The sequence below is a fragment of the Chiloscyllium plagiosum genome, unplaced genomic scaffold, assembly GCF_037043375.1.
Source record: "Chiloscyllium plagiosum isolate Xiang-an unplaced genomic scaffold, Cpla_swu_hap1 HiC_scaffold_26, whole genome shotgun sequence".
Taxonomy (NCBI): Eukaryota; Metazoa; Chordata; class Chondrichthyes; order Orectolobiformes; family Hemiscylliidae; genus Chiloscyllium; species Chiloscyllium plagiosum.
In genome coordinates this window covers 13,695,753-13,721,188 of record NW_028270164.1, presented here as the reverse complement: position 1 = coordinate 13,721,188, position 25,436 = coordinate 13,695,753, and the positions used below count along the sequence as shown (strand labels likewise).

The 25,436-nt window shown below is 43.2% G+C and overlaps 1 protein-coding gene across 1 annotated transcript in view; it reads right to left on the bottom strand.

Moving 5' to 3' along the window:
* LOC122545571 (polymeric immunoglobulin receptor-like) overlaps positions 1-25,436 on the bottom strand; it is a 277,955-nt gene that overhangs the window by 22,013 nt on the left and 230,506 nt on the right. The window contains exons 4-7 of the mRNA XM_087973387.1: positions 24,015-24,329; positions 23,558-23,881; positions 18,974-19,067; positions 11,991-12,018 (exon numbers count right to left, since the gene is read on the bottom strand). Coding sequence (XP_087829513.1) covers positions 11,991-12,018; positions 18,974-19,067; positions 23,558-23,881; positions 24,015-24,329 — 761 coding nt within the window. The remainder of the gene's footprint in view (positions 1-11,990; positions 12,019-18,973; positions 19,068-23,557; positions 23,882-24,014; positions 24,330-25,436) is intronic.

The following is a 25,436-nucleotide window of genomic DNA, read 5'->3' as shown; positions in this document are numbered from 1 at the left end:
GGAGCGATGTGGTAGCAACCTAGCTTGAACATAATTTGTGTTTGGATCCTCGCCTGGACATTGATGCTCCTGTATCCTTATTAAAGCATTTGAAAGGCTGAGGTTGGTGGGACTATATGCCTGAGATCCCCTTTCTCATCCTTGTCAAATGTAAAGGAATGTTCCAGACACTGAGCTGGTCACTGTCCCCTGCTGGACAATATATTCCTGGGGGATCCAGCAGTCCATGTTCTGTTCTGTAATATCCTTGATGTGGAGGTGCTGGTATTGGACTGGGGTGAACAAAGTTAAAAATCACACTACACCAGGTTATAGTCCAACAGGTTTATTTGGAAATGCAAGTCTTCAGAGCACTGTTCCTTCATCAGGTAGCTAGTGGAGCAAGATCATAGGACACACAATTTATAGGAAAAGATCAGAGTGTCATACAACTGATGCAATATATTGAAAAAACCTGGATTACTGTTAAGCCTTTCATCTTTTAAATTGAGTTGCAGGTTTCGATTCATTAATATGTAAATCCCAGAACTTCTATATCGCATCAGCTGTGTCCTATGGTCCTGCCCCACTTGAAGGAGCAGTGCTCTGAAAGCTTGTACTTCAAATAAACCTGTTGGACGATAACCTGGTGTTGTGTGATTTTTAAATCTGTAATATCCACTTCTTACTGAAAGAGCTTTCAAAATGTTTTGGACTCTTGCCTCATCTAAATGTGTATACCTAAAAGGTCAGAACTTATGTTTGGTCCTTAAACATGAGGACAAGGAATGGGTCTTGTATAACTGACAAATCAATAGATGTTTACAGCAACATCTGGTCTAAACAGCCACAGGCACTTCAGGGTCTGGACTGAAACTGAGGTATTCGGTTACACACAGTGACACACTTCCATTAGCATGTCATGCTTGAAGTGACACCAACTAAGATGGAGTCAGACACCATTGTCCCCTCATGCCACATGTGATGATACAGTGATTAAAGACAGAACACATCCAAGCTGTGAGATGGAACACAAAGCTGAAGTGTAGCATTTATATGTATTCTGGAGCTACATTACAATTCTGTCCATTTTCAAAACTAAATCAATAATTGTTCAAAGGTCAAAGAGACGTAATGTGATGAGGTGCAGTTGTTGGTAGTTACACAAGGAACTTAACCAATGAGCAGTTTGAATAGACATTGAATGAATGTGTCAGCCTCAGTGTTTGTATAAAACTTACCAATGCTGCTGATTTATATCATGGAACTACAGCCCCTCTCTGCTACCCTGGTAACTGACACATGAACAATTTCACTGGAGTTTGATCCCTGAGTCTTTGAGGCTGTTCATTAATATTGATGATGTTGCTGTTTGAAGGATTAGGTCAAAAACCACACAACTCCGGGCTGTAGTCCAACAGGTTTATTTGTAAACATGAGCTTTCAGAGAACTGCTCCTCCATCAGGTGATAATGAGAAAGGAAGATTCAGACACAGCTTTTGTAAGGAAATGATCAATAGGTCATACGGCTTATGTGCATCGAACACACCGAGGATGGCTCTTAAATCTTTAATCATTTAGAATAGGTGCAGGTTTCGATTGATTAATATGCAAATCCCAGAATTTCTTTCAAATGGCTGTCCTGAGGTAACTTAAGGTATTATCAATAATAAAGGAGGTGACACCTCTGGTCAGACAGTGTATTTTAGGTGTGATGTTTTGTTTGGTGTCCTCAGTTGGAGTCAGGCAGTTTTTTTTTCCCCAAAGTAAGAGTTTATAAAATGATACATTGACTGTCTACAAATTTCTAAATTTGTGCTTTCTAAAGAAAATAGAATGTATCTGCAAACACAAATCTGCAAGTGCAAATTCACCCACAGATTTATTGTTTAAAAAGCACACAATCTGTAGATAGTCAGACAATATGACATAAACCTATTGGACTATAACCTGGTGTTGTGTGATTATTGACCTTATCCAACCCAGTCCAACACCAGCACCTCCACATGGTGTTTGAAGGATTGACAATGTAGATCCAGTTTATTGGTGCCAGAGATATTGTTTCTTGAGATGGGGTCTTCTTGAGATGGTAGTGAATGGGGAGGGATCCCTGGGCAGACTCAAAGGAGATTGGCACTGTGCCCACTGAACGTGAGACATTTGGTTGTGATCAAAATTGAAGTCCAGGAACAGAAATGGCTTCTTTGGGAAAGAAACAATTATGACAAAACAGACTGTAATTGAAAAGCCAAAAAAAGCCCCACTTTACCCTTCATTATCCCAACCAGTGTCATAGATTCATATGGCACAGAAATAGACCCTTCTGTTCAATATGTCCAGGCCGAACAGGTTTCTCCCAATAAACTAGTTCTACTTGCCTGCAATTGTCCCACGTCCCTCCAAACCTTTCCTGTTCACTTACCGATCCAAATATCTTTTAAATGTTGGAACTGTACCTTCATCTACCATGTCCTCTGGCATTTTATTCTACATATGGATCACCCACTACATGAAAACGTTGCCCCTCAGGTCCCTTTTACATCTTTCTCATCTCACATTAAAGTATGCCCCCTACTTTGTACTCTCCTGCACTACAAAAATAAAAACCTTTTCTATTCATATGACCTATACCCCTCATGATTTTATAAACCTCAGCAAGGTGCCCCCTCAACCTAGACCATAAGACCATAAGACCATAAGACATAGGAGTGGAAGTAAGGCCATTCGGCCCATCGAGTTCACTCCGCCATTTAATCATGGCTGATGGGCATTTCAACTCCACCTACCCACATTCTCCCCATAGCCCTTAATTCCTTGTGACATCAAGAATTTATCAATCTCTGCCTTGAAGACATTTAGCGTTCCAGCCTCCACTGCACTCCGCGGCAATGAATTCCACAGGCCCACCACTCTCTGGCTGAAGAAATGTCTCCGCATTTCTGTTCTGAATTGACCCCCTCTAATTTTAAGGCTGTGCCCACGTGTCCTAGTCTCCCCGCCTAACGGAAACAATTTCTTAGCGTACACCCTTTCCAAGCCAATCATTATCTTGTAAGTTTCTATTAGATTTTCCCTTAACCTTCTAAACTCCAATGAGTACAATCCCAGGATCCTCAGCCATTCCTCGTATGTTAGACCTACCATTCCAGGGATCATCCGTGTGAATCTCCGCTGGACACACTCCAGTGCCAGAATGTCCTTCCTGAGGTGTGGGGCTCAAAACTGGACACAGTACTCCAATGGGCCTAACTAGGGCTTTATAAAGTCTCAGTAGCACATCGCTGCTTTTATATTCCAACCCTCTTGAGATAAATGACAACATTGCATTCGCTTTCTTAATCATAGATTCAGCCTGCATGTTTACCTTTAGAGAATCCTCGACTAGCACTCCCAGATCCCTTTGTACTTTGGCTTTATGAATTTTCTCACCATTTCAAAAGTAGTCCATGCTTGTATTCTTTTTCCCAACGTGCAAGACCTCGCATTTGCTCACATTGAATTCCATCAGCCATTTCCTGGACCACTCTCCCAAACTGTCTAGATCCTTCTGCAGCCTCCCCACTTCCTCAGTACTACCTGCCTGTCTACCTATCTTTGTATCATCGGCAAACTTCGCTAGAATGCCCCATGTCCCTTCATCCAGATCATTAATATATAATGTGAACAACTGTGGACCCAACACTGAACCCTGTGGGACACCGCTTGTCACCAACTGCCATTCCGGAAAAGAACCTCTTATCCCAACTCTCTGCCTTCTGTCAGACAGCCAATCCTCAATCCATGCCAGTAGCTCACCTTGAACACCATGGGCCCTCACCTTACTCAGCAGCCTCCCGTGTGGCACCTAATCAAAGGCCTTTTGGAAGTCTAGATCGACCACATCCACTAGGTTTCCCTGGTCTAACCTACTTGTCACCTCTTAAAAGAATTCTAACAGGTTTGTCAAGCATGACCTCCCCTTACTAAATCCATGTTGACTTGTTCTAATCTGACCCTGCTCTTCCAAGAATTTAGAAACCTCATCCTTAATGATGGATTCTAGAATTTTACCAACAACCGAGGTTAGACTAATTGGCCTATAATTTTCCATCTTTTGTTTTGATCCTTTCTTGAACAATGGGGTTATAACAGTGGTCTTCCAATCATCCGGTACTTTCCCTGACTCCAGTGACTTTTGAAAGATCTCAACCAACGCCTCCGTATTTCCTCAGCCACCTCCCTCAGAACTCTAGGGTGTAGCCCATTGGGGCCAGGAGATTTATCAATTTTAAGATCTTTTAGCTTTTCTAGCACTATCTCTTTTGTAATGGCAACCATACTCAACTCAGCCCCCCTGACTCCCTTTAATTGTTGGGATATTACTCATGTCTTCCACTGTGAAGACTGATGCAAAGTACTTATTAAGTTCTCCAGCTATTTCCTTATCTCCCATCACTAGCCTTCCATCACCAGTTTGAATTGGCCCAATGTCTACTTCTGCCTGTCATTTGTTTCTTATGTATTGAAAGAAACTTTTACTATCATTTCTAATATTACTGGCTAGCCTACCTTCATATTTGATCCTCTCCTTCCCTATTTCTCTCTTTGTTATCCTCTGTTTGTTTTTGTAGCCTTCCCAATCTTCTGATTTCCTAGTGCTCTTGGCCACTTTATAGGATCTCTCTTTGTCTTTGATACATTTCCTGACTTCCTTTGTCAGCCATGGCTGTCTAATCCCTCCCCGGATAATCTTTCTCTTCTTGGGGATGAACCTCTGTACAGTGTCCTCAATTTTACCCACAAACTCCTGCCATTTTTGCTCTACTGTCTTCCCTGCTAGGCTCTGCTTCCAGTCAATTTTCGTCAGTTCCTCCCTCATGCCCTCATAATTACCTTTGTTTAACTGTAACACCATTACATCCGATTTTGCCTTCTCTCTTTCAAACTGCAGACTGAACTCTACCATATTATGATCACTGCTTCCTAAGTGTTCCCTTACTTTAAGATCTTTTATAAAGTCTGGTTCATTACATAGCACTAGGTCCAAAATAGCCTGCTCCCTTTTGGGCTCCATGACAAGCTGTTCCAAAAAGCCATCCTGTAAGCATTCCAAGAATTCCCTTTCTTTGGATCCACTGGCTACATTATTTACCCAGTCCACCTGCATATTGAAGTCCCCCATGATCACCGTGACCTTGCCTTTCTGACATGCCTTTTCTATTTCCTGGTACATGTTGCGCCTCTGGTCCTGACCACTGTTAGGAGGTCTGTACATAACTCCCATTATGGTTTTTTTGCCTTTGTGGTTCCTCAATTCCACCCACACAGACTCCACATCATCCGACACGATGTCATTCAGTGCCATAGATTTAATTTTGTTCTTAACTAACAAGGCCACCCCGCCTCCTCTGCCCACCTCCCTGTCTTTTCGATAAGTTGTAAATCTTTGGATGTTTAACTGCCAGTCCTGAAACCCCTGCAACCATGTCTCTGTGAAGTCTACCACATCATAATCATTCACGATGATCTGTGCCGTTAGTTCATCTACTTTGTTACGAATGCTATGAGCATTCAGGTAAAGTGCCTTAATGCTAACATTCTTATCATTAGAGATATTGGAAGTCATAAGATGTCCTAAGTTATCCTTCCTTTTTGTTGCATTCCTAATCTGCCTCAAGGTTAAATCCACCTGCATACCTGCTATCCTCCTGCTTATCTTTCCATTTAACTCCATACTTCCTGTCGCTTTCACTTTCCCTTCCCCCCAACTCAAAAGTTTAAAGTCCTACTGACCACCCTATTTATCCTCTTTGCTAGAACATTGGTACCAGATCGGTTCAGGTGGAGACCGTCCCAACAGTACAGATCCCCCCGGTTCCAAAACTGATGCCAATGCCCCATGAAATGGAATCCCTCTTTCCCACACCAATCCCTTAGCCACGTGTTTACTTCCCTAATTTTCTTATCCCTATGTCAATTGGCACGTGGCTTGGGCAGTAATCCGGAGATTATGACCCTTGAGGACCTGTACTTCAATTTCCTTCCTAGTGCTTGATAATCCCCAAACAGGTCCTCCACCCTAGCTTTGCCTATGTTGTTAGTCCCAACGTGGACTCAACAACTGGATCCTCCCCCTCCCGCTCCAATATCCTTTCAAGCCGGTCGGAGATGTCCCGCACCCTGGCACCTGGCAGGCAACACACCATGCGAGACTCCCGATCTGGCTTGCATAGAATACTATCTGTCCCCCTAATTATAGAATCCCCTATAACAACTACTTGTCTTTTTGCTCCCCCCTCTTGAATGGCCTTCTGCACCATGGTGCCGTGGTCAGCTGGCTCATTCTGTCCAGAGCCCTTTTCCTCATCCATACAGGGAGCAAGAATCTCATACCTGTTGGACAAGGTCAAGGGCTGAGGCTCCTGCACTCCTGAACTCAAGCTCCCCCTACCTGCCTCACTTACAGTCACACTCTGATGTCCCTGATCACTAACTGAATGTGAATTACTTAATCTCCCAAGTGTGACTGTCTCCTGAAACAAAGCGTCCAGGTAACTCTCCCCCTCCCGGATGTGCCGCAGTGTTTGAAGCTCAGATTCCAGATCATCAACTCTGAGCCGGACTTCTTCCAGCAACCAACACTTGCTGCAGATGTGGTCACTGCCATTCACAATGGGATCAGCCAGCTCCCACATCATACAGCTACAGCACACCACCTGCCCAGCCATCTCTGCTTAGTTTATTACTTTGTATAGGTTTGAGTTAAAATACTTTCTGATACCTCTCTGCTATAGTCTTTTTCTAAAAACCAATTAATAGATAAACCATAAAAAGTAAATTTTTAACCATTCACCGATAAAGAAATGAAAATCCTTAACCAGAGTCCAATTTTTGGTTGGGGGGGGTGTGGTGGGAGACACAACACGTGTACTGTCTCGGGTTCAGCCACTGCCCAGATATATTACCGGCAGTCCCCTGGTCATCGCTCCCGCTCTTCCTCCTTATTAACTAGGTTAGAGGAGGAGGGCGGGTAGGAGACACTACAGTAGTAGAGTCTCGGGTTTAGCCACCTTGCTGATATATATACTCACTGCTTATCTTCCTGGCTACCCCTCTGGTCCCCGTCACTTCCTCCGCTGCTCCCGCTCCTTCTGTGAAAGAGAAAAACACCGCTGCCTGCTACCGGTAAGTAATTTTAATAAAAACTGCCTTACCTTATCTGCAGTCTTCCGAGTTCGTCCTACCTCCGCTGCTGCTCGCACTTAATACAGTGGAGAAAGTTTATGTGTCACCAGCCTATCCTTATAACTCAAACCCTCCGGTTTTAGCAATATCTTGGTAAATCTTTTCTGAACCCTCTCCAGTTGAATAATAACCTTCCTCTTGCAGGGTGACCAGAACTGGACACAGTGCTCCAAAAGTGGCCTCAGAAATGTCCTGTTCCAACTCTGATACTCAGAGGTCAAAGCAATGTAGACAAGCATGCTAAACACCTTCTTAACCTGAAAGCTGAGGTCTGTCTGTTGAAAAGCACTACCCAGGGCCTGACCATTAAGTGTAAAGTCCTCCCCTTGTTTGTTTTACCAAAATGCAATACCTCGCATTCATCCAAATTAAACTCCATCTGCCATTCATCAGCCCATCGACCCTATTGATCAAAATACCTTGGTAATCTTAGATAATCTTCTTCAATGTTGACTATTGACCAAATTTGATGTCATCCAAAAACCCATTACCCATGTCTCCTGACTTCCTATCCAAATTGCTGATATAAATTGCACCAGTCCCTGCGAAACACCACTAATCACAGACCTCCCATCCAAAAATACCCTTCAACACCACCCTCTGTCTCTTGCCACCAAACCAAATTTGTATCGAATTGGCAAGCTGACCCAGAATCCCATGTGATCTAACTTTACTGATTAGTCTACCCTGTGGAACCCTGTCATTAATGCCTGTGTAGACAATGTGTACTGCTGTGCTGTCACCACTCGTTTTGGTTACTTTATTAAATGTCTCAATCAGGTTTGGTCAGCACAATTTCACAAATCTCAGAATTACTTTATTTCCTGAATCTGAGAGTTGATGTGTTACATTGAGGCTCGTTAAAAGGCTTGGGCTTGTAACTACAACCCAGATATCCCATGTGTTTAAGACCAGGGGTTTCACATGGGGGCTGTCACTTGCTGATATTGACAGTGGTCACACCCACCCTCTTGGGGTTGGTTTTTGAACTTTCAAACTAATATGAAACCTCATCTCCAGACACAGATCCTGCCAGCGATTTTCTATCTCCTGAACCGTAAAGATCCATGAGGTAGATACAATGGGGTTTCCAATCTCCAAAGAGTACAAACAACATGGCTGAGGTTTGTTTTAAGGAAATCATTTCTACAACAATTAAACTGTTAATTTTTTTATCTGTTGTTCTTTAATGGCCAGCTTTTGTTGCCCATTCCTAATTACCCCTGACTGAGTGGCTTTCTAGACCATTTAAAGAGGGCAGTTAGGAACAAATCACATTGTTAGAGGCCCATGTAGAGCAGATTTCAGGGAAATTGGCCCAATAGGTTAGAGATCACAAAACACAGCTTGAAGTGAAATTGACAAACAGTTTATTACAAACAATATTGTTGGAAGAGAAATTGACTAGGCTGCCACAGAACTGACAGTCTGCACAGTTAGATCAGATTTCTCTTCCCAGAGCTGGGGATGAGACCAGCTTTATAGTAATGCTACACAATGACACTGAGTAAGAAATGGGAAACTACAATGTATCTGGAAATGGAGTAATCTAGTTACAAGGATGCTAATTGGAAAACAGTTATTACATGAATGCCCTGTTCCTTCACACAATGCAACATCCTGACAGTAACAATGGTTCCATTCCTCTTCACAGGTAGATGTTAACGTCTCTTATGAAATGGTAAGGTGCTTTCATTCTCCTGTGCCTGGAGCATGTCCTTGCTGGTGCCGTTCTGTCTGTCCTGCTCTTTGTGTGGCTTTGGTATTGCTGGGTTGTGAAACCGCCCTTAAGGCTTTGAAATATCTGTAGTGTTCTGTCATATCCATGGGAGTTTAAAGTGTATTCCCTTGTCTGTGCTGTCTGATTCAGCTTGTGAGCTGCTTGGGAATTCTAGGTGTTCTGGTACAGTTTGGCCAATTTTGCTTTAGTGAGCCTATCGTGGGTTAGCAAATCTTTTCCCACAACAGACCTGGAAAGGACGGCGGATTTCCTTCCCTAAAGGACATTGATGAATCAGATGGGTTTTGGTACTTTACAGAATCTGAGGAGATCCCAAAATCCCTCCCATCCTGTGAGTCACTGAGTTGATGGAAACAAACAGTTGGAATGCAGCAATATCTAGAATTAATTTGCAGCAGCCAACAGCATTGAAATAATTCTCTCAAAAATCTGATTGTTTTTAGTAACACTGATTGAAGAATGAATGCTTGCTCGAACACCAGGAGAACCTCTATTCTGTAAATAGCTTACAAATGCTGCCATTCCGAAAGGGGGAACAGGTTCTCAGTTTATCACCTCATCGACACTGTCTCACCTGCCACAGCACAGCATTACTTCTCTCTGCTGGGCAGTGGGATCCAGCTGAATTTTAACCACGAAGGGGAACTGGAACCCCCAACATGCTGCCATCAGAAGTGAGAGTGCAGCCACATGAGCTGCTGCTGATAGTTCCAAATACAGTTCCCGGGTGTCACTTCGACTTGATGCTGACTTGCTTCTTCTCTGACAGCTCAAACAGATCATATCAGGAAATGGCTGCAGGCAGTATTTACAGATATTTCATTGTACAACTGATCTCCACTCTATCCCCAATATCTGTCCAAACTCTGGACACAACAGTCACATACTGAATTTAAAATTCCAACTGTTAAAAAATTGCAAATTCTCCATCAATCAAATGCTGTTTTAATTTAGCAGGTATTGTTGGAGTTGTTGCAATGTTTCTGCAGGCTGTGGATAGTATTTTATATACCTTCTCATTTTCCAAGTACAGTGTAAATCATTGTTTTTTCAGAACTGGATGTACATGTATTTGGTAAGACAAGGACTGATTCTGGATAGTCAACATGGCTTTGTGCATGGGAAATCATGTCTCACAAACTTGATTGAGTTTTTTGAAGAAGTAACAAAGAAGATTGATGAGGGCAGAGCAGTAGATGTGATCTATATGGACTTCAGTAAGGCGTTCGACAAGGTTCCCCATGGGAGACTGATTAGCAAGGTTAGATCTCATGGAATACAGGGAGAACTAGCCATTTGGATACAGAACTGGCTCAAAGGGAGAAGACAGAGGGTGGTGGTGGAGGGTTGTTTTTCAGACTGGAGTCCCGTGACCAGTGGAGTGCCACAAGGATCGGTGCTGGGTCCTCTACTTTTTGTCATTTACATAAATGATTTGGGTGCGAGCATAAGAGGTACAGTTAGTAAGTTTGCAGATGACACCAAAATTGGAGGTGTAGTGGACAGCGAAGAGGGTTACCTCAGATTACAACAGGATCTGGACCAGATGGGCCAATGGGCTGAGAAGTGGCAGATGGAGTTTAATTCAGATAAATGCGAGGTGCTGCATTTTGGGAAAGCAAATCTTAGCAGGACTTATACACTTAATGGTAAGGTCCTAGGGAGTGTTGCTGAACAAAGAGACCTTGGAGTGCAGGTTCATATCTCCTTGAAAGTAGAGTCGCAGGTAGACAGTTTAGTGAAGAAGGCATTTGGTATGCTTTCCTTTATTGGTCAGAGTATTGAGTACAGGAGTTGGGAGGTCATGTTGCGGCTGTACAGGACATTGGTTAGGCCACTTTTGGAATATTGCGTGCAATTCTGGTCTCCTTCCTATCGGAAAGATGTTGTGAAACTTGAAAGGGTTCAGAAAAGATTTACAAGGATGTTGCCAGGGTTGGAGGGTTTGAGCTAAAGGGAGAGGCTGAACAGGCTGGGGCTGTTTTCCCTGGAGTGTCGGAGGCTGAGGTTCACAAAATTATGAGGGGCATGGATAGGATAAATCGACAAAATCTTTTCCCTGGGGTTCGGGAGTCCAGAACTAGAGGGCATAAGTTTAGGGTGAGAGGGGAAAGATATAAAAGAGACCTAAGGGGCAACTTTTTCACGCAGAGGGTGGTACGTGTATGGAATGAGCTGTCAGAGGATGTGGTGGAGGCTGGTATAATTGCAACATTTAAGAGGCTGTACATCTCTATGACTCTATGAAACAAATGGAGTGCATTTTATCAATTACAGTTTTCCAGAGTGAGATAATAAGCAAACATTGTCCTGGATTCACCTGGATCAGAGCAAATCTTCCACCTGAATACCATTTTTCTTGCTCTCTTCCCCACCATGTCCCTCCATACCCAGAACATTATTGTTCTCTGTTTTGAATATACTCAGTTAAAAGTCACACAATACTAGGTTATAGTCCAACAGGTTTATTTGGAGGCATTAGTTTTCAAAGGGCTGCTCCTTCATCAGATGGTGGTGAAACAGGGCCATCAGACACAGAATTTATAGCAGAAGGTGACAGTTTCATGCAGCTGAAATGATATATTGAACAAACCAAGATTAAGTCTTTCATATTTTCGAGTGGGTTTGTGAGTTCAGTTCTTATGAAGAAGCAGCGCTTCGAAAGCTGGTGCCTCCAAACAAACGTGTTGGATTATAACCTGGTGTTGTGTGATTTTTAACTTTGTCCACCCCAGTCCAACACCAGCACCTCCAAATCTTGAATATGCTCAAGGCTGGATCTTCCAGAGCTCTCTGGGACAGAGAATTCCAACAAACCATCACCCTCTGAGTGAAGCAATTCCTGCTCATCTCAGTCCCAAATGGTCAACCCATTCTTCTCAAACTGTGTCTCCTGCTTTGAAACCCCACCACTCAGGGCCACCTCATTGATGGGGAACTTAGAGTGCTCAAAATCATTCTTGTAAAGTCAATGATGTTCACCTAATGTTTTCGTGTAAACATTGTGACTGAAACAGAACAAATCACCAGGAGAGTGAAGAGTACCCAGCGTATCACATCCCAGGCAACGTAACTGTGTAAAACAGAAGAAATACGAAATCATTTGAAGGAAACAAGACTGCGTCATATTTCAAACAGTTATCCCCTGATGACGCTGCAGCATATTGTAGCAAAGTAAAGCAGCACAGCTCAGGGAGTTATGTGGGAAACTTAAATTACAGTTTAATTTATTACTGACATGTACAACAGATAAAGATCAAGTGAGACACTTTTCAGTCGCACATCTTTTTCTTTTAATCATTAATGGGATGAGGACATCACTGGCTAGGCCAGCATGTATTGCCCAGAGGGCACTTAAGAGTCAACCACATTGCTGCTGGTCTGGAGCCACATGTAGGCCAGACCGAGTAAGGAAGGAAGTTTCCTTCCCTAAAGGACATGAGTGAACCATAGTGTGAAAATAGACAAGTCCCCTGGGCCGGATGGGACCTATCCTAGGATCCTCTGGGAAGCAAGGGAAGAGATTGCCGAGCCTTGGCATTGATCTTCAAATCATCATTGTCTACAGGAATAGTGCCTGAGTACGGCAGGATAGCAAATATGGTTCCCTTGTTCAAAAACGGTAGTAGAGACAACCCTGGTAATTACAGGCCAGTGAGGCTCACTTCAGTTGTTGGTAAAGTGTTGGAAAAGGTTATAAAAGAGAGGATTTATAACCATCTAGAAAAGAATAATCTGATGAGGGACAGTCAGAACAATTTTTTGAAGGGGAGGTCGTGCCTACTGAATCTTATTGACTTTCTTGACAAAGTGACCAAACAGGTAGATGAGAGTAAACCGGTTGATATGGTGTATATGGATTTCAGCAAGGCGTTCGATAAGGTTTCCCACAGTAGGCTATTATACAAAATGCGGAGGAATGGGATTGTGGGAGACATAGCAGTTTGGATCAGTAATTGGCTTGCTGAAAGAAAACAGAGGGTTGTAGTTGATGGAACATGTTCATCTTGGTGTCCAGTTACTAGCGGAGTACTGCAAGGGTCAGTGTTGGGTCCACAGCTGTTTGTCATTTTTATAAATGACCTGGATGAGGGCTTAGAAGGGTGGGTTAGTAAATTTGTGGACGACACTAAGGTCGGTGGAGTTGTGGATAGTGATGAAGGATGTAGTAGGTTGCAGAGAGACATAGATAGGATGCAGAGCTGGGCTGAGAGGTGGCAAATGGAGTTTAATGTGGACAAGCGTGAGGTGATACACTTTGGACGGAGTAATCGGAATGCAAAGTACTGGGCTAATGGTAAGATTCTTGGGAGTGCAGATAAGCAGAGAGATCTCAGTGTCCATGTTCACAGATCCCTGAAAGTTGTCACCCAGATTGACAGGGTTGTTAAGAAGGCATACAGTGTTTTGGCCTTTATTAATAGAGGGATTGAGTTCTGGAACCAGGAGGTTATACTGCAGCTGTACAAAGCTCTGGTACGGCTACACTTGGAGTATTGTATACAGTTCTGGTCACCACATTATAAGAAGGATGTGGAAGCTTTGGGATGGGTGCAGAGAAGATTTACTAGGATGTTGCCTGGTATGGATGGAATGTCTTACGAGGAAAGGCTGAGGGCCTTGAGGCTGTTCTCGTTACAGAGAAGAAGGTTGAGAGGTGACTTAATAGAGACATACAAGATAATCAGAGGGTTAGATAGGGTGGACAGGGAGAGCCTTTTTCCAAGTATGGGAACAGCAAACACGAGAGGAACAACTTTAAAGTGAGGGGAGATAGGTCAGAGGTAATTTCTTTACTCAGAGAGTAGTAAGGGTATGGAATGCTTTGCCTGCAACGGTAGTAGATTTGCCAAGTCTAAGTGCATTTAAGTCGTCATTGGACAGGCATAGGGACATATAATGGAATAGTGTAGGTGGGATGGGCTTCAGATTAGTATGACAGGGCGGCGCAACATCAAGGGCCGAAGGGCCTGTACTGCGCTGTAATGTTCTATGTTCCATGTTCTATGTTCTCACCAGATGGGTTTTTCCAACAGTTGGCAATGGATTCATGGCCATTGGTAGACTCTTAATCCCAGATTTTTGTGTGAATTCAAATTCCATCAGCTGCCACGGCAGTGTTTGAATCCAGGTCCCCAGAACATGACCTTGGTTTCTGGTTTAACAGTCCAGCAATATTACCACAAGACCATCACCACCCCAGCGCCTCCTATAATGGTACTTATACCTGATGAGGCAGTCTTTATGTTAGCTCCTGTCAGATGTAGACAAGGTGTGGCTATTGTGGTGCTGACAGATCGACAGATGATCAGAACAGCTTCTGGTCTAAAAGCATCTTACAACCACAGAAATGACAAATAGATAAAGGTCAAATGAAACAAGTTTCAGTAACATGTCCTGAAATGGTCAGCCCAATGTTAACCATGTGGGTTATCACGTTAAATGGTTGGACATTTGCAGGAGGCACGGCAGTCTTATGTAATATTCCAGTGGGTGAGATGTCTCTTCAGTGAGTGAGAAACTCAGAATATCATCATTCCACACTGCTCCTGCACCTTCTAGCAGGCCAGTCTTATCCAGCTGGAACCAGACAGCCTCCCATCCTCTCAGTTTGGGTATAATGTGTAAGATGAAAGAATGGAGAAGGAGCAAATGACAGAGAATGTGCTGCCCAATAATTCTCCAGAACATCCTGGCTTAAAAAAAGCTGTCATTGCTGGTCTTTGATAAATACCGTGAGCTGAGATAAATAATGAAGTATTGAATCTTAATGCTGAAAACTGCACCTGAATCTGGGAGGTTGCAAACAGAAAGTTGGTACTTCCTGTTATGAATTTCCAATTAGATAAATAACAACATTGTAAGAAAGGCAATGGAAATTCAGAACTAGAGGCATAAGAATAAGAACTTGGAGCAGGAGTAGGCCATCTGGCCCTTCGAGCCTGCTCCTCCATTCAATAAGATCATGGCTGATCTTTTCATGGTCTCTGTTCCAGTCACCCGCCCTCTCACCATCACCCTTAATTCCTTTATTGTTCAAAATAATCTATTTTAGCTTTAAAACCATTCACTGAAGGAGCGTCAACTACTTCACTGGGCAGGGAATTCCATTGATTCACAACCCTCTGGGTGAAGAAATTCCTTCTTAATTCAATCCTAAATCTGCTGCCCATCATTTTGAGTATGTCCTTGTTTCACCTGCCAGTGGAAATATCCTCTCCACAACTCTCTTATCTACTCCCTTCATAATTTTATATCTTTTGGTAAAATCCTCTTTCATTCTTCTGAATTCCAATGAATATAATCCCAGCCTACTCATCTCTTTCATAAGCCAACCCCTGAACGCCTGAATAAACCTGGTGAACCTCTTCCGCAGCCCCTCCAATGCCAGTGTATCCTTTCTCAAGTATGGAGACCAAAACTGTACCCTGTACTCCAGGTGAGGCCTCACCAGCACCTGATACAGCTGCAATAGAACCTCTCTGCTTTTAAATTCAACTCATTTAGCAATGAAGGACAAAATTCCATTTGCCTTCCTAATTACCAGTTGTACCTGCAGACTAACCTTCTGTGATTCATGCACAAGAACACCCAGGTCCTTCTGCATAACAGCATGTTGCAACTTTTTACCGTTCAAGTAATCGTCCTTGTTACTGATACTCCTACCCAAATATATGACTTCACAATTATCAACAATGTATTCCATCTGCCAGACCTTTGCCAATCACATAAGGTATCTATGTTCCTCTGCAAAGTTTCACAGTCCTCTGCACACTTTGCTCTGCCACTCACCTTAGTGTCATCTGCAAACTTTGACCCCATACATGAGATGCCCAACTCCAAATTATCTATATAAATTGTGTATAATCGTGGTCCCAACACCGATCCCTAAGGCACACCACTTGTTACTGATTGCCAACCAGAATTGCGCTCATTTATCCTCACTCTTTGCTTCCTGTTAGTTAACCAATCCTCTATCCTCTAATACTTTACCCATAATGCCATGCATCTTTATCATATGCAGCAACCTCTTCTGTAGCACCTTATCAAAGGCCTTTTTGAAATCCAGGTACACCACATCTACTGGGTCCCCACTGTCCATAGTGCTCATAATATCTCCATAGAATTCCAAAAGGTTAGTTAAGCATGACCTGCTCTTCATGAACCCATGCGACGATTGCCTAACAGGACAATTTCTATCGAGATTTCTTCCTTGATAATGGGCTCAAGCAACTTCCCCATGACAGGTTCAGCTAACCAGTCTATAATTCCCCATCTTTTATCTACTGTCCTTTTTTAAACAGTGGCGTCATATTTGCTGTTTTCCAATCTGCTGGAACTGCCCCAGTCTCCAGCGAATTTTGGAAAATCACCACAAGTGCACTTGTTATTTCTCTCACCATCTCTTTTAGCACCCAGGGATGTATTCCATCAGGGCCAGGAGGCTTGTCTGTCCTTAGCTCCATTAGTTTGCCCAAGACGAGCTCTTCCATAATAATGATTGTTCCCAGGTCCTCACCTATCTCCATCTCTTTGTCAGTTACTGGCATGTTATTTGTGTCCTCCACTGTGAAGACTGACATAAAATACCTTTTCAATGCCTTGGCCATTTCATCATATCTCATTAATAAATGACCCTTTTCATCCTTTAAAAGACCAATGTTAACTTTAGCCATTCTTTTTTTGTTTTATATATTTGTAAAACCTTTTGCTGTGTGTCTTTATATTCTGTGCTAGGTTTTTCTCATAGTCTACCTCACTTTAATATATAGCTCTTTTGTGGCTTTCTGTTGACCTTTAAAGCTTTCCCAACCTTTTAGTTTCCCGCTGATGTTGGTCATTTTGTATGCCTTCTCTTTCAATTTGATATCCTCCCTTATTTCCTGAGACACCCATGCCAGATTATCCCTTTCCTTACAGTCCTTCCTTTTCACTGGAATATACTTTTGCTGAGCACTTCGAAAAATTGCTTGTAAGTCCTCCTCTGCTCATCAACTGCCCCACCATAAAGTCTTGTTTCCAGTCTACTTTAGCCAAGTCCTCCCTCATCCTATTGTAGTCTCACTTGTTTAAACACAGGACCCTGGTATTGGATTTTAACTTCACTCTCTCCATCTGTATTCTAAATTCAACCATACTGTAATTACTCATTCCAAGAGGATCCCTAACTATGAAGTCATTCATTATTCCTGTCTCATTACACAGGATAACTTGCTCCCTTGTCGGTTCCATTACACACTGTTCAAGAAAACTATCACAGATACACTCAACAAAACTCCTCCTCAAGGCTACCCTGACAGAGCTGGTTCAACCAATCTACATGTAGGTTAAAATTCCCCATGATAATTGGCATACCATTTTTATTGGCATTAATTATTTCTTTGTTTATTGCCCACGCTAATGTGATGTTATTATTTGGTGGCCTATAGACGATGCCTATCAGTGACATTTTCTTCTTAAAATTTTGAATTTCCACCCAAATGGATTCAATCTTATTCTCCGTAGAACTTATATCATCTCTCAGCATGGCCCTGATGTTGTCCTTGAATATCAGAGTGACACCACCTCCCTTACCTTCTAGTCTGTTAGCCCTGGATATTTAACCCGTAGTCGTGACCATCCTGTAACCATGTCTCCATAATGGTAACTAAATCATATTCATTCGCAATAATTTGTGCTGTTAACTCATTAACCTTGTTACGAATGCTATGAACATTCAAGTAAAATGCCTTTATGCTAGTTTTCATACTCTCATGATTTTCAACATCTCTAAAATTATCCTTCCTTATTACTTTTTTCATAATCTGCGTTGTCGATAAACCGTCCTGCACACATGCTAACCTGTGGCTTACCTCGTTTTTTACCATCATATTTCCTGTCGTTTTCCCCTTCCCTTCCCCCCACCTCACTAGTTTAAAGTCCTAGTGACCACCCTATTTATATTTTTTTCTAGAACATTGGTCCAGATTGGTTCAGGTGGAGACCGTCCCATCAGTGCAGATCCCTCCTGTTCCAAAACTGATGCCAATGCCCCATGAATGGAGCTCCTCTTTCCCGCACCACTTCCTTAGCCACATGTTTACTTGCTTAATTTTCTTATCCCAAAACACGTTGCTTGTATAGTAATCTGGAGATTATAACCCTCGAGAACCTGTTCCTTAATTTCGTTCCTAGTAGTTGATAATCCTCAAACAGCCTATGTTGTTGGAGGACCACAACTGGACCGTCCCCCTCCCACTCCAAATCCTTTCAAGCTGGTCAGAGATGTCCTGCACCCTGGCAGCAGGCAGACAACACACCATACGGGACTCCGGATCAGTCTTGCAAAGGATGCTATCTATCCCACTAATTATAGAATCCCCTATAACGACCACTTGTCTTTTAGCTCTCCCCTCTTGAATGGCCTTCTGCACCATGGTGCTGTGGTCAGCTAGTTCATCATCCCCACAGCCCTTTTCCTCATCCACACAGGGAGTAAGTATCTCATACCTGCTGGAAAAGGTTAAAAGCTGAGACTCCTTCGTTCCTGAACTCAGAATCCCCCTACCTGCCTCACTCAAAACATCCTTTTGTCCCTGATCACTGACTGAATTTGAATTACTTAATCTACAAGGTGTGACTGCCTCCTGACACAAAGGGACCTAAGGGGCATCTTTTTCACAGAGAGTGGTGCATTATGGAATGAGCTGCCAGAGAAAGTGGTGGAGGCTGGGACAATTGCAACATTTAAAAGGCATCTGGATGGGTATATGCATAGGAAGGTTTTAGAGGGATATGGATCAAGAGTTAGTCAATGGGATTAGATTAGTTTAGGATATCTGGTCAGCATAGACGAGTTGGACAATAGGCTCTGTTTCCACACGTACATCTCTATGACTGTATGACTCTATAATTGCACTGTACACAATCATCCACCATTTCCATTCTGATAAATCATAGTCTGAAAGTGAAAATTATTGTAAACATTTATGCAAAATCACCAATTCTCACTTGGAATCAATGAAATATTGACAATGAAAATGATCTACCTTTTAGTGACAGACTTGGATTCTGAAGATGTTCTTGTTGTTCGTGATGTTTTTGCCGATATCATTGAGGAATTGTCACAAAAATATTCTTCTCCTATTGAGACATAAGAAAATATTCAGTTTCGTCTGAGTCTCACTTACAGACAACCAAGAGAGCTCTCCTCACTAATGGAACCTCACGGCTTGTTGTTAACAATAGATTTTGTTGAATTCATTTCTCTCTAACACCCCCTCTCTGGAGAGATGTGGTAGTGACCTAGCTTCAACATAATTTGTGTTTGGATCTCCGCATGGACATTGATACTACTGTATTCTTATTAAAGGCTGAGGTTGGTGGGACTGTATTCCTGAGATCCCCCTTCTCGTCCTTGTCAAATGTAAAAAAAATGTTCCAGACACTGAGCTGGTCACTGTCCCCACTGGACAATGTATTTCTGGGGGATCCAGTGGTCTCTCCTGTTATATCCTGTGATTGCTGGGTGAGCTTTCAACATGATTTGGATTTTTGCCTCCACCATGGTATTTCTACCTAAAAAGGCTGGAGTTACATTTGCTTCTTAAATATGAGTCGACAAGCAGGAGGCTAGAAGAACACAGCAAGCCAGGCAGCATCAGGAGGTGGAGAAGTTAACGTTTCAGGTGGAATCCTTCTTCAGTACTGGGGTGACAGTGAGGGGAGCTGCAGATAAAGGGGGTGGTGTTGTGGAAGAGTGCTTTGGGTGGGGAGGGGGGTGGAATGGTGAGGTAGTGATAGCTGAACACTGGTAGAGGGTAAGGCCTGGTTTGGTGATGGAAAGGATGATTCTGGATTATTGGTGCTGGAAGAGCACAGCAGTTCAGGAAGCATCCAAGGAGCTTCGAAATCGACATTTCGGGCAAGAGCCCTTCATCAGGATGGAAAGGATGAGTCCAGTTGGTGGCTGGAAGGAAGGGTCAGTCAGAGTCATGGAAGGGAGGGAGAGGGGGCTGGAAAAGAAGTTCAGGGATGGGAATGGAGGTTATTCGAAATTGGAGATTTCATTGTTGAGTCGCCCGGGCTGTACGCTGCCCAGGCAGAAGATAAAGTGTTGTTCCTCCAATTTGCGATCTGATTCACTATGGCAATGGAGGAGGCCGAGAATGGACATGTCGGAAATGGACTGGGAAAGGGAATTAAAATGGGCAGTGACCAGGGGGATCGGTTGGCCTCTGCAGATCTGGCTGAGATGCTCGACAAACCATTCCTTAAGCTTACGTTTGGTCTCCCCAACGTAGAGAAGACCACATTGGGTGTAGCAGATACAGTAAACTAGGTTGGAGGAGAGGCAGGACTGGAAGGACTGTTTTGGGCCTGGATGGAGATGAGGGGGGTGGTGTACCAGCAGGTTTTGCATCTTTTACAGTTACAGGGGAAGGTAATGGGGGTTTGGGGGTTCAGTGGTGATAGTGGAGGAACCAACAAGTGATGAAGGCAGCGGTCTTTGCAGAAGCTGGAGGGGGGTGGGGACTGGAAGATATTCTTGGTCATGGTGTGTAGCTAAAGTTCACAAAAGTGTTTAAGGATATGTTGGAGACGGAGACTGGCATGGAAGGTAAGGACAAGGGACACCCTGTCCTTATTGTGTTTGGTGGGGGGTGGGGGGAGCAGTTTTAGAGCAGTGGAGCAGGGAATGGAGGAGGTGTAGTGTAGGGCTGTCTGGATGTCAGGGTGGTTAGGGATGCAGTGGGGGCAGACCTTGAAGCATGAGGACAAGGCGTGAGTTTGTAGTACTGTCAAATCAACATAAGTTTATAACAGTGTCTGGCCTAAACATATCTCAAAGTCACAGGCACTTCAGGGACTCCTCACAGAGTCACAGAGAGGTACAGCACAGAAACAGGCCCTTTGGTCCAACTCATCTTTGCTGACCAGAGATCCTAACCTAATCTAGTCCCATTTGCCAGCACTTGGCCCATATCCCTCTCAACCCTTGCCAATTATGCCTTTTATATGTTCAAAATCACACAACACCAGGTTATAGTCCAACAGGTTTATTTGGAAGCACTAGCTTTCGAAGTGCTGCTCCTTCATCAGGTGATTGTGAAGCAGGACCATAAGACACAGAATTCATAGCAAAAGATTACAGTGTCATGCAGCCACTCCAACCCCGGCTCCTCCAAATCATGACTTTCACATGTTGGAATTGTACCAGTCTCTGCCACTTATCTGGCAGCTCAGTGCATACACAATGCTTTAAAACATTGCAACTTAGGTCACTTTTAAACCTTTCCCCCCTCACCCTAAATCCAAGTCCTCTAGTTCTGGATTCTCCCACCCCAGGGAAAAGATATTGTCTATTTACTTTGCACTTGGCCCTCATGATTTTATAAACCTCCATAAGTTCACCCCTCAGCCTCCAACACACAAGGGAAAACAGCCCCAGCCTATTCAGCCTCTCCCTATAGCTAAAATCCTCCACTCGTGGATACATCATTGCCAATCTTTTCTGAACCCTTTCAAATTTCACAACATCCTTCTGATAGGAGGGAGACCAGAATTGCACATAATATTCCAAAAGTAGCCAAACCAATGTCCTGTACAGCCACAACATGACCTCCCAACTCCTGTGTCAATGCTCTGACTAATAAAGGAAAGCATACTAAACACCTCTTCACTACCCTATTTGCCTAAGACTCTACTTTCAAGGAACTATGAATCTGCATTCCAAGGTCTCTTTGTTTTGCAACACGCTCCACGTCCTTACCATGAAATGCATACGTCCTGCTCTGGTTTGCTTTCCAAAATGCAGCACCTCACATTTATTTAAATTAGACTCCATCTACCACTCCTCGGCCCACTGGCCCATCTTATCAAGATCCCATTGTCCTCTGAGATAACTTTCTTCGCTGTCCACTGCACCTCCAATTTTGGTGTCATCTGCAAATTTAATAACCATACCTCCTACGTTCTCATCCAAATCATTTATGTAAGTGATGAAAAACAGTTGACCCAGCACCAATCCTTGTGGCATAGCACTGGTCACAGGCCTCCAGTCTGAAAAGCAATCCTCCACCATTACCCTCTGTCTTCTACCTTTGAGCCAGTTCTGTATTCAAATGGTTAGTTTTCCCTCTATTCCACATGATCTAACCTTGCTTACTAGTCTAACTTGTGGCACCTTGTCAAAAGCCTTACTGCAGTCCATGTAGATCACTCTGCCATCATTAATTACTTCTTCAAAAAACTCAATCAAGTTAGTGAGACATGATTTCCTACGCACCAAACCATGTTGACCATCCCTAATCAGCCCTTGCTTTTCCAAATACATATGAATCATGTCCCTCAGGATACCCTCCAACAACTTGCCCAACACCGGCCTATAGTTCCTGAGCTTTTCCTTACCAATTTTCTTAAATAGTGGCATTGCATAGCCAATCACCAATCTTCTGGCACCTCACCTGTGACTATCTTTGGTATGAATATCTCGTCAAGAAGTCCAGCAATTACTTCCCTAACTTCCCACAGAGTTCGAGGCTACACCAGATCAGGTCCTGGGAACTTTCTGCACTTTAAGACATCCAGCACCTCCTCCTCTGTAATATGGACATCATGAAGATGTCATCATCTATTTCCTCACATTCTGTATCTCCATGTCCTTCTCGACAGTAAAACTGACACAAAATACTCGGTTTGTACCTGCCCATTGCCTGTGGTTCCACACAAAGGCCAATTTGTTGATCTTGGGTTGGTCCTATTATCTCCCTAGTTACCCTTTTGTTCTTAAGGGATTTATAAAATCCTTTTGGATTTTGTATTTGTTACTGATTTACAGCATGCATAGTTCTTTTGATTTTTAATGTAAAGGTTAATTTGCAGCAGTCAATGCCATTGAAATGATTCTCTCAAAAATCTGGTTGTTTTCGTGACATTGATTGAGGAATGAATGCTTGCTCAGACACCAGGAGAACCTCTATTCTGTAAATAGTTTACAAATGATGCCATTCCTAAAGGGGGAACAGGTTCTCAGTTTATCACCTCATCGACACTGTCTCACCTGCCACAGCACAGCATTACTTCTCTCTGCTGGGCAGTGGGATCCAGCTGAATTTTAACCCCGAAGGGGAACTGGAACCCCCAACATGCTGCCATCAGAAGTGAGAGTGCAGCCACATGAGCTGCTGCTGATAGTTCCAAATACAGTTCCCGGGTGTCACTTCGACTTGCTGCTGACTTGCTTCTTCTCTGACAGCTCAAACAGATCATATCAGGAAATGGCTGCAGGCAATATTTACAGATATTTCATTGTACAACTGATCTCCACTCTATCCCCAATATCTGTCCGAAATCTGGACACAACAGTCACAGACTGAATTTGATAATTCCATCTCTTAGAAAAATGCAAATAATTCGTTAATCGATCATTGTTTTAATTTGCAGAGATTATTGGAGTTTTTGAGATGTCTATGCATGCTGTGGATAGTATTTTATGCACCTCCTCATTTTTCAAGCACAGTGCAAAGAGTTGGCTTTGTTCAGAACAGACGAGAAGACAAATGGAGTGCATTTTCTCAATTACAGTTTTCCAGAGTGAGGTAATAAGTAAACATTGTTTACATCACACTTACTGATGCTGTTGGTCTGTATCCTGTAACTGCAGTTCTTCTCTCTTACATTGCTGACTGACACATGAACAATTTCACTGGGTTTTGTTCCCTGAGTATTTGAGGCTGTGCAGTAATATTGATGATGTTTCTGTGTAAAGGATTGACAATGTAGATCCAGTTTATTGGTGTCAGATATCTTTGAATCTTGAGATGGCATCTTCTCAGACCATGTGTAGTGAATGGGGAGGGATCCCTGGGCAGACTCACAGGAGACTGTCACTGAACCCCCAGAACATGAGACGTTTGGTTGGGATAAAAATTGAAGCCCAGGAACAGAAACGACTTCTGTGGGAAAGAAACAATTATTGAGAGATCAAAGATCAAATATCCTCCAATGCTTTGTCAGTTTTCTTCCTGAATAAAACACTGATCAGACATATCAGCAGAGAGTAATTTTAAAACAAAATGAGGCCTGTACCTTCAAAGATGTGCAGCTTTACATTAAAATGTGGGTCAAGGGCAGGAGTGTCGATCCCACAGCTGTACCATCCTGCATCTCCCCATTGAAGGTTCTTCATTGTGACAAGAAATATTCCTTGTGTTTTGTTATCAGTGATTGATATTCTCCCATTTGGCCGATTTGTCGTTGCTATAACGTTACACTGACGAGTCCATCCATGACACCAATATTTCATGCTTGGCTGGTACCACCGTGCATTGTAATGACAAGCTATTGTGATCGTTCTTCCCAAAATTCCCGTTGCAAGTTTTTCTGCCCATAAAGCACCTGAAACTGAGGAGAAAACATGTCAAACATTCGACTAGAAAAAATGCTTAATATACCGAGACACATTTTGATTAGCTACATTACACCCATCACCCGGTGAGAGCAATTGACGTGGCACAGTGGCTGAGGGGTAAATATAGGGTAGCAATCTAGGTCGGTCACTCTTCAGAGGGTCGGTGTGGATTTGTTGGGCCGAAGGGCCTGTTTCCACACTGTAGGGAATCTAATCCTTTATCAGAGTTTCAGGATGTTCCAAATTCCCAGGGAATGATTGAAACAGTCGGGATATTTTCTTACCCCACTGGTCGAGCTTTGGACAGTCTTGAAATTGGGTTTGTGCTGCCCGCTGTGGGCTCTAACTCCACCGTGTGTGACATCATCGAAATGTTGTCCCCCCCGGAGAGCAGCCTGAGTGACAGGCCTGGATTGGAGTCGGCTGGGGATCAGTGTGAAGGAGGGTACAGATGCTGAAGGATCCTTACTCCGACTGGAGAAGGAGGGTTTCATCCAGGGAGGAGAGGTGTGTGTGTGTAGACTCATGGTGGGCTCAGGGGCTGCATTTTCAGGGCTCAATGGGCAGATCCAACAGGTGACCCAGGAAGTTGATGAGAGGCCTCATGTGGGTAAAGAAGAGAATTAAAGTTCAGCAAGGGATGGTTCACAATGGGAGAGAGAAATCAATGTGTAGGACCAAGGCAGGATTATTTGTAATCACATATTGTTGTCTGTGTAAGAAGAGTAAAATAATTGAAGTAATTTATTGATTGTTCCAGAGCGATACTTCATGAGAAAATGTTTAAATTGCTGCCCAATTGTGTACGGATGTGGAAGAGGAGAAGCCTGTTGATGACTGGGTAGATTTCACTTCAATAAATAGCAGACAAACAGTCTTGTTGGGAGAATAACTCTTCACGTGGGGAATAATTCACGACTAAAATAGCAGAAAGGAATTTAAGTGTAAGTGTGCAACAATGTGCTGGTTAGGTCAATTAGAACAGATGTTAAATTGTCCCATAGTGTTCAGGGAAGTTTGTGTTAGCTACAGAAGGGTGACAGGGTGGGGAGGTGAATATGAGTCCAGTGGTGGCATCCTGCTGAAGGTGGTGTAGATGG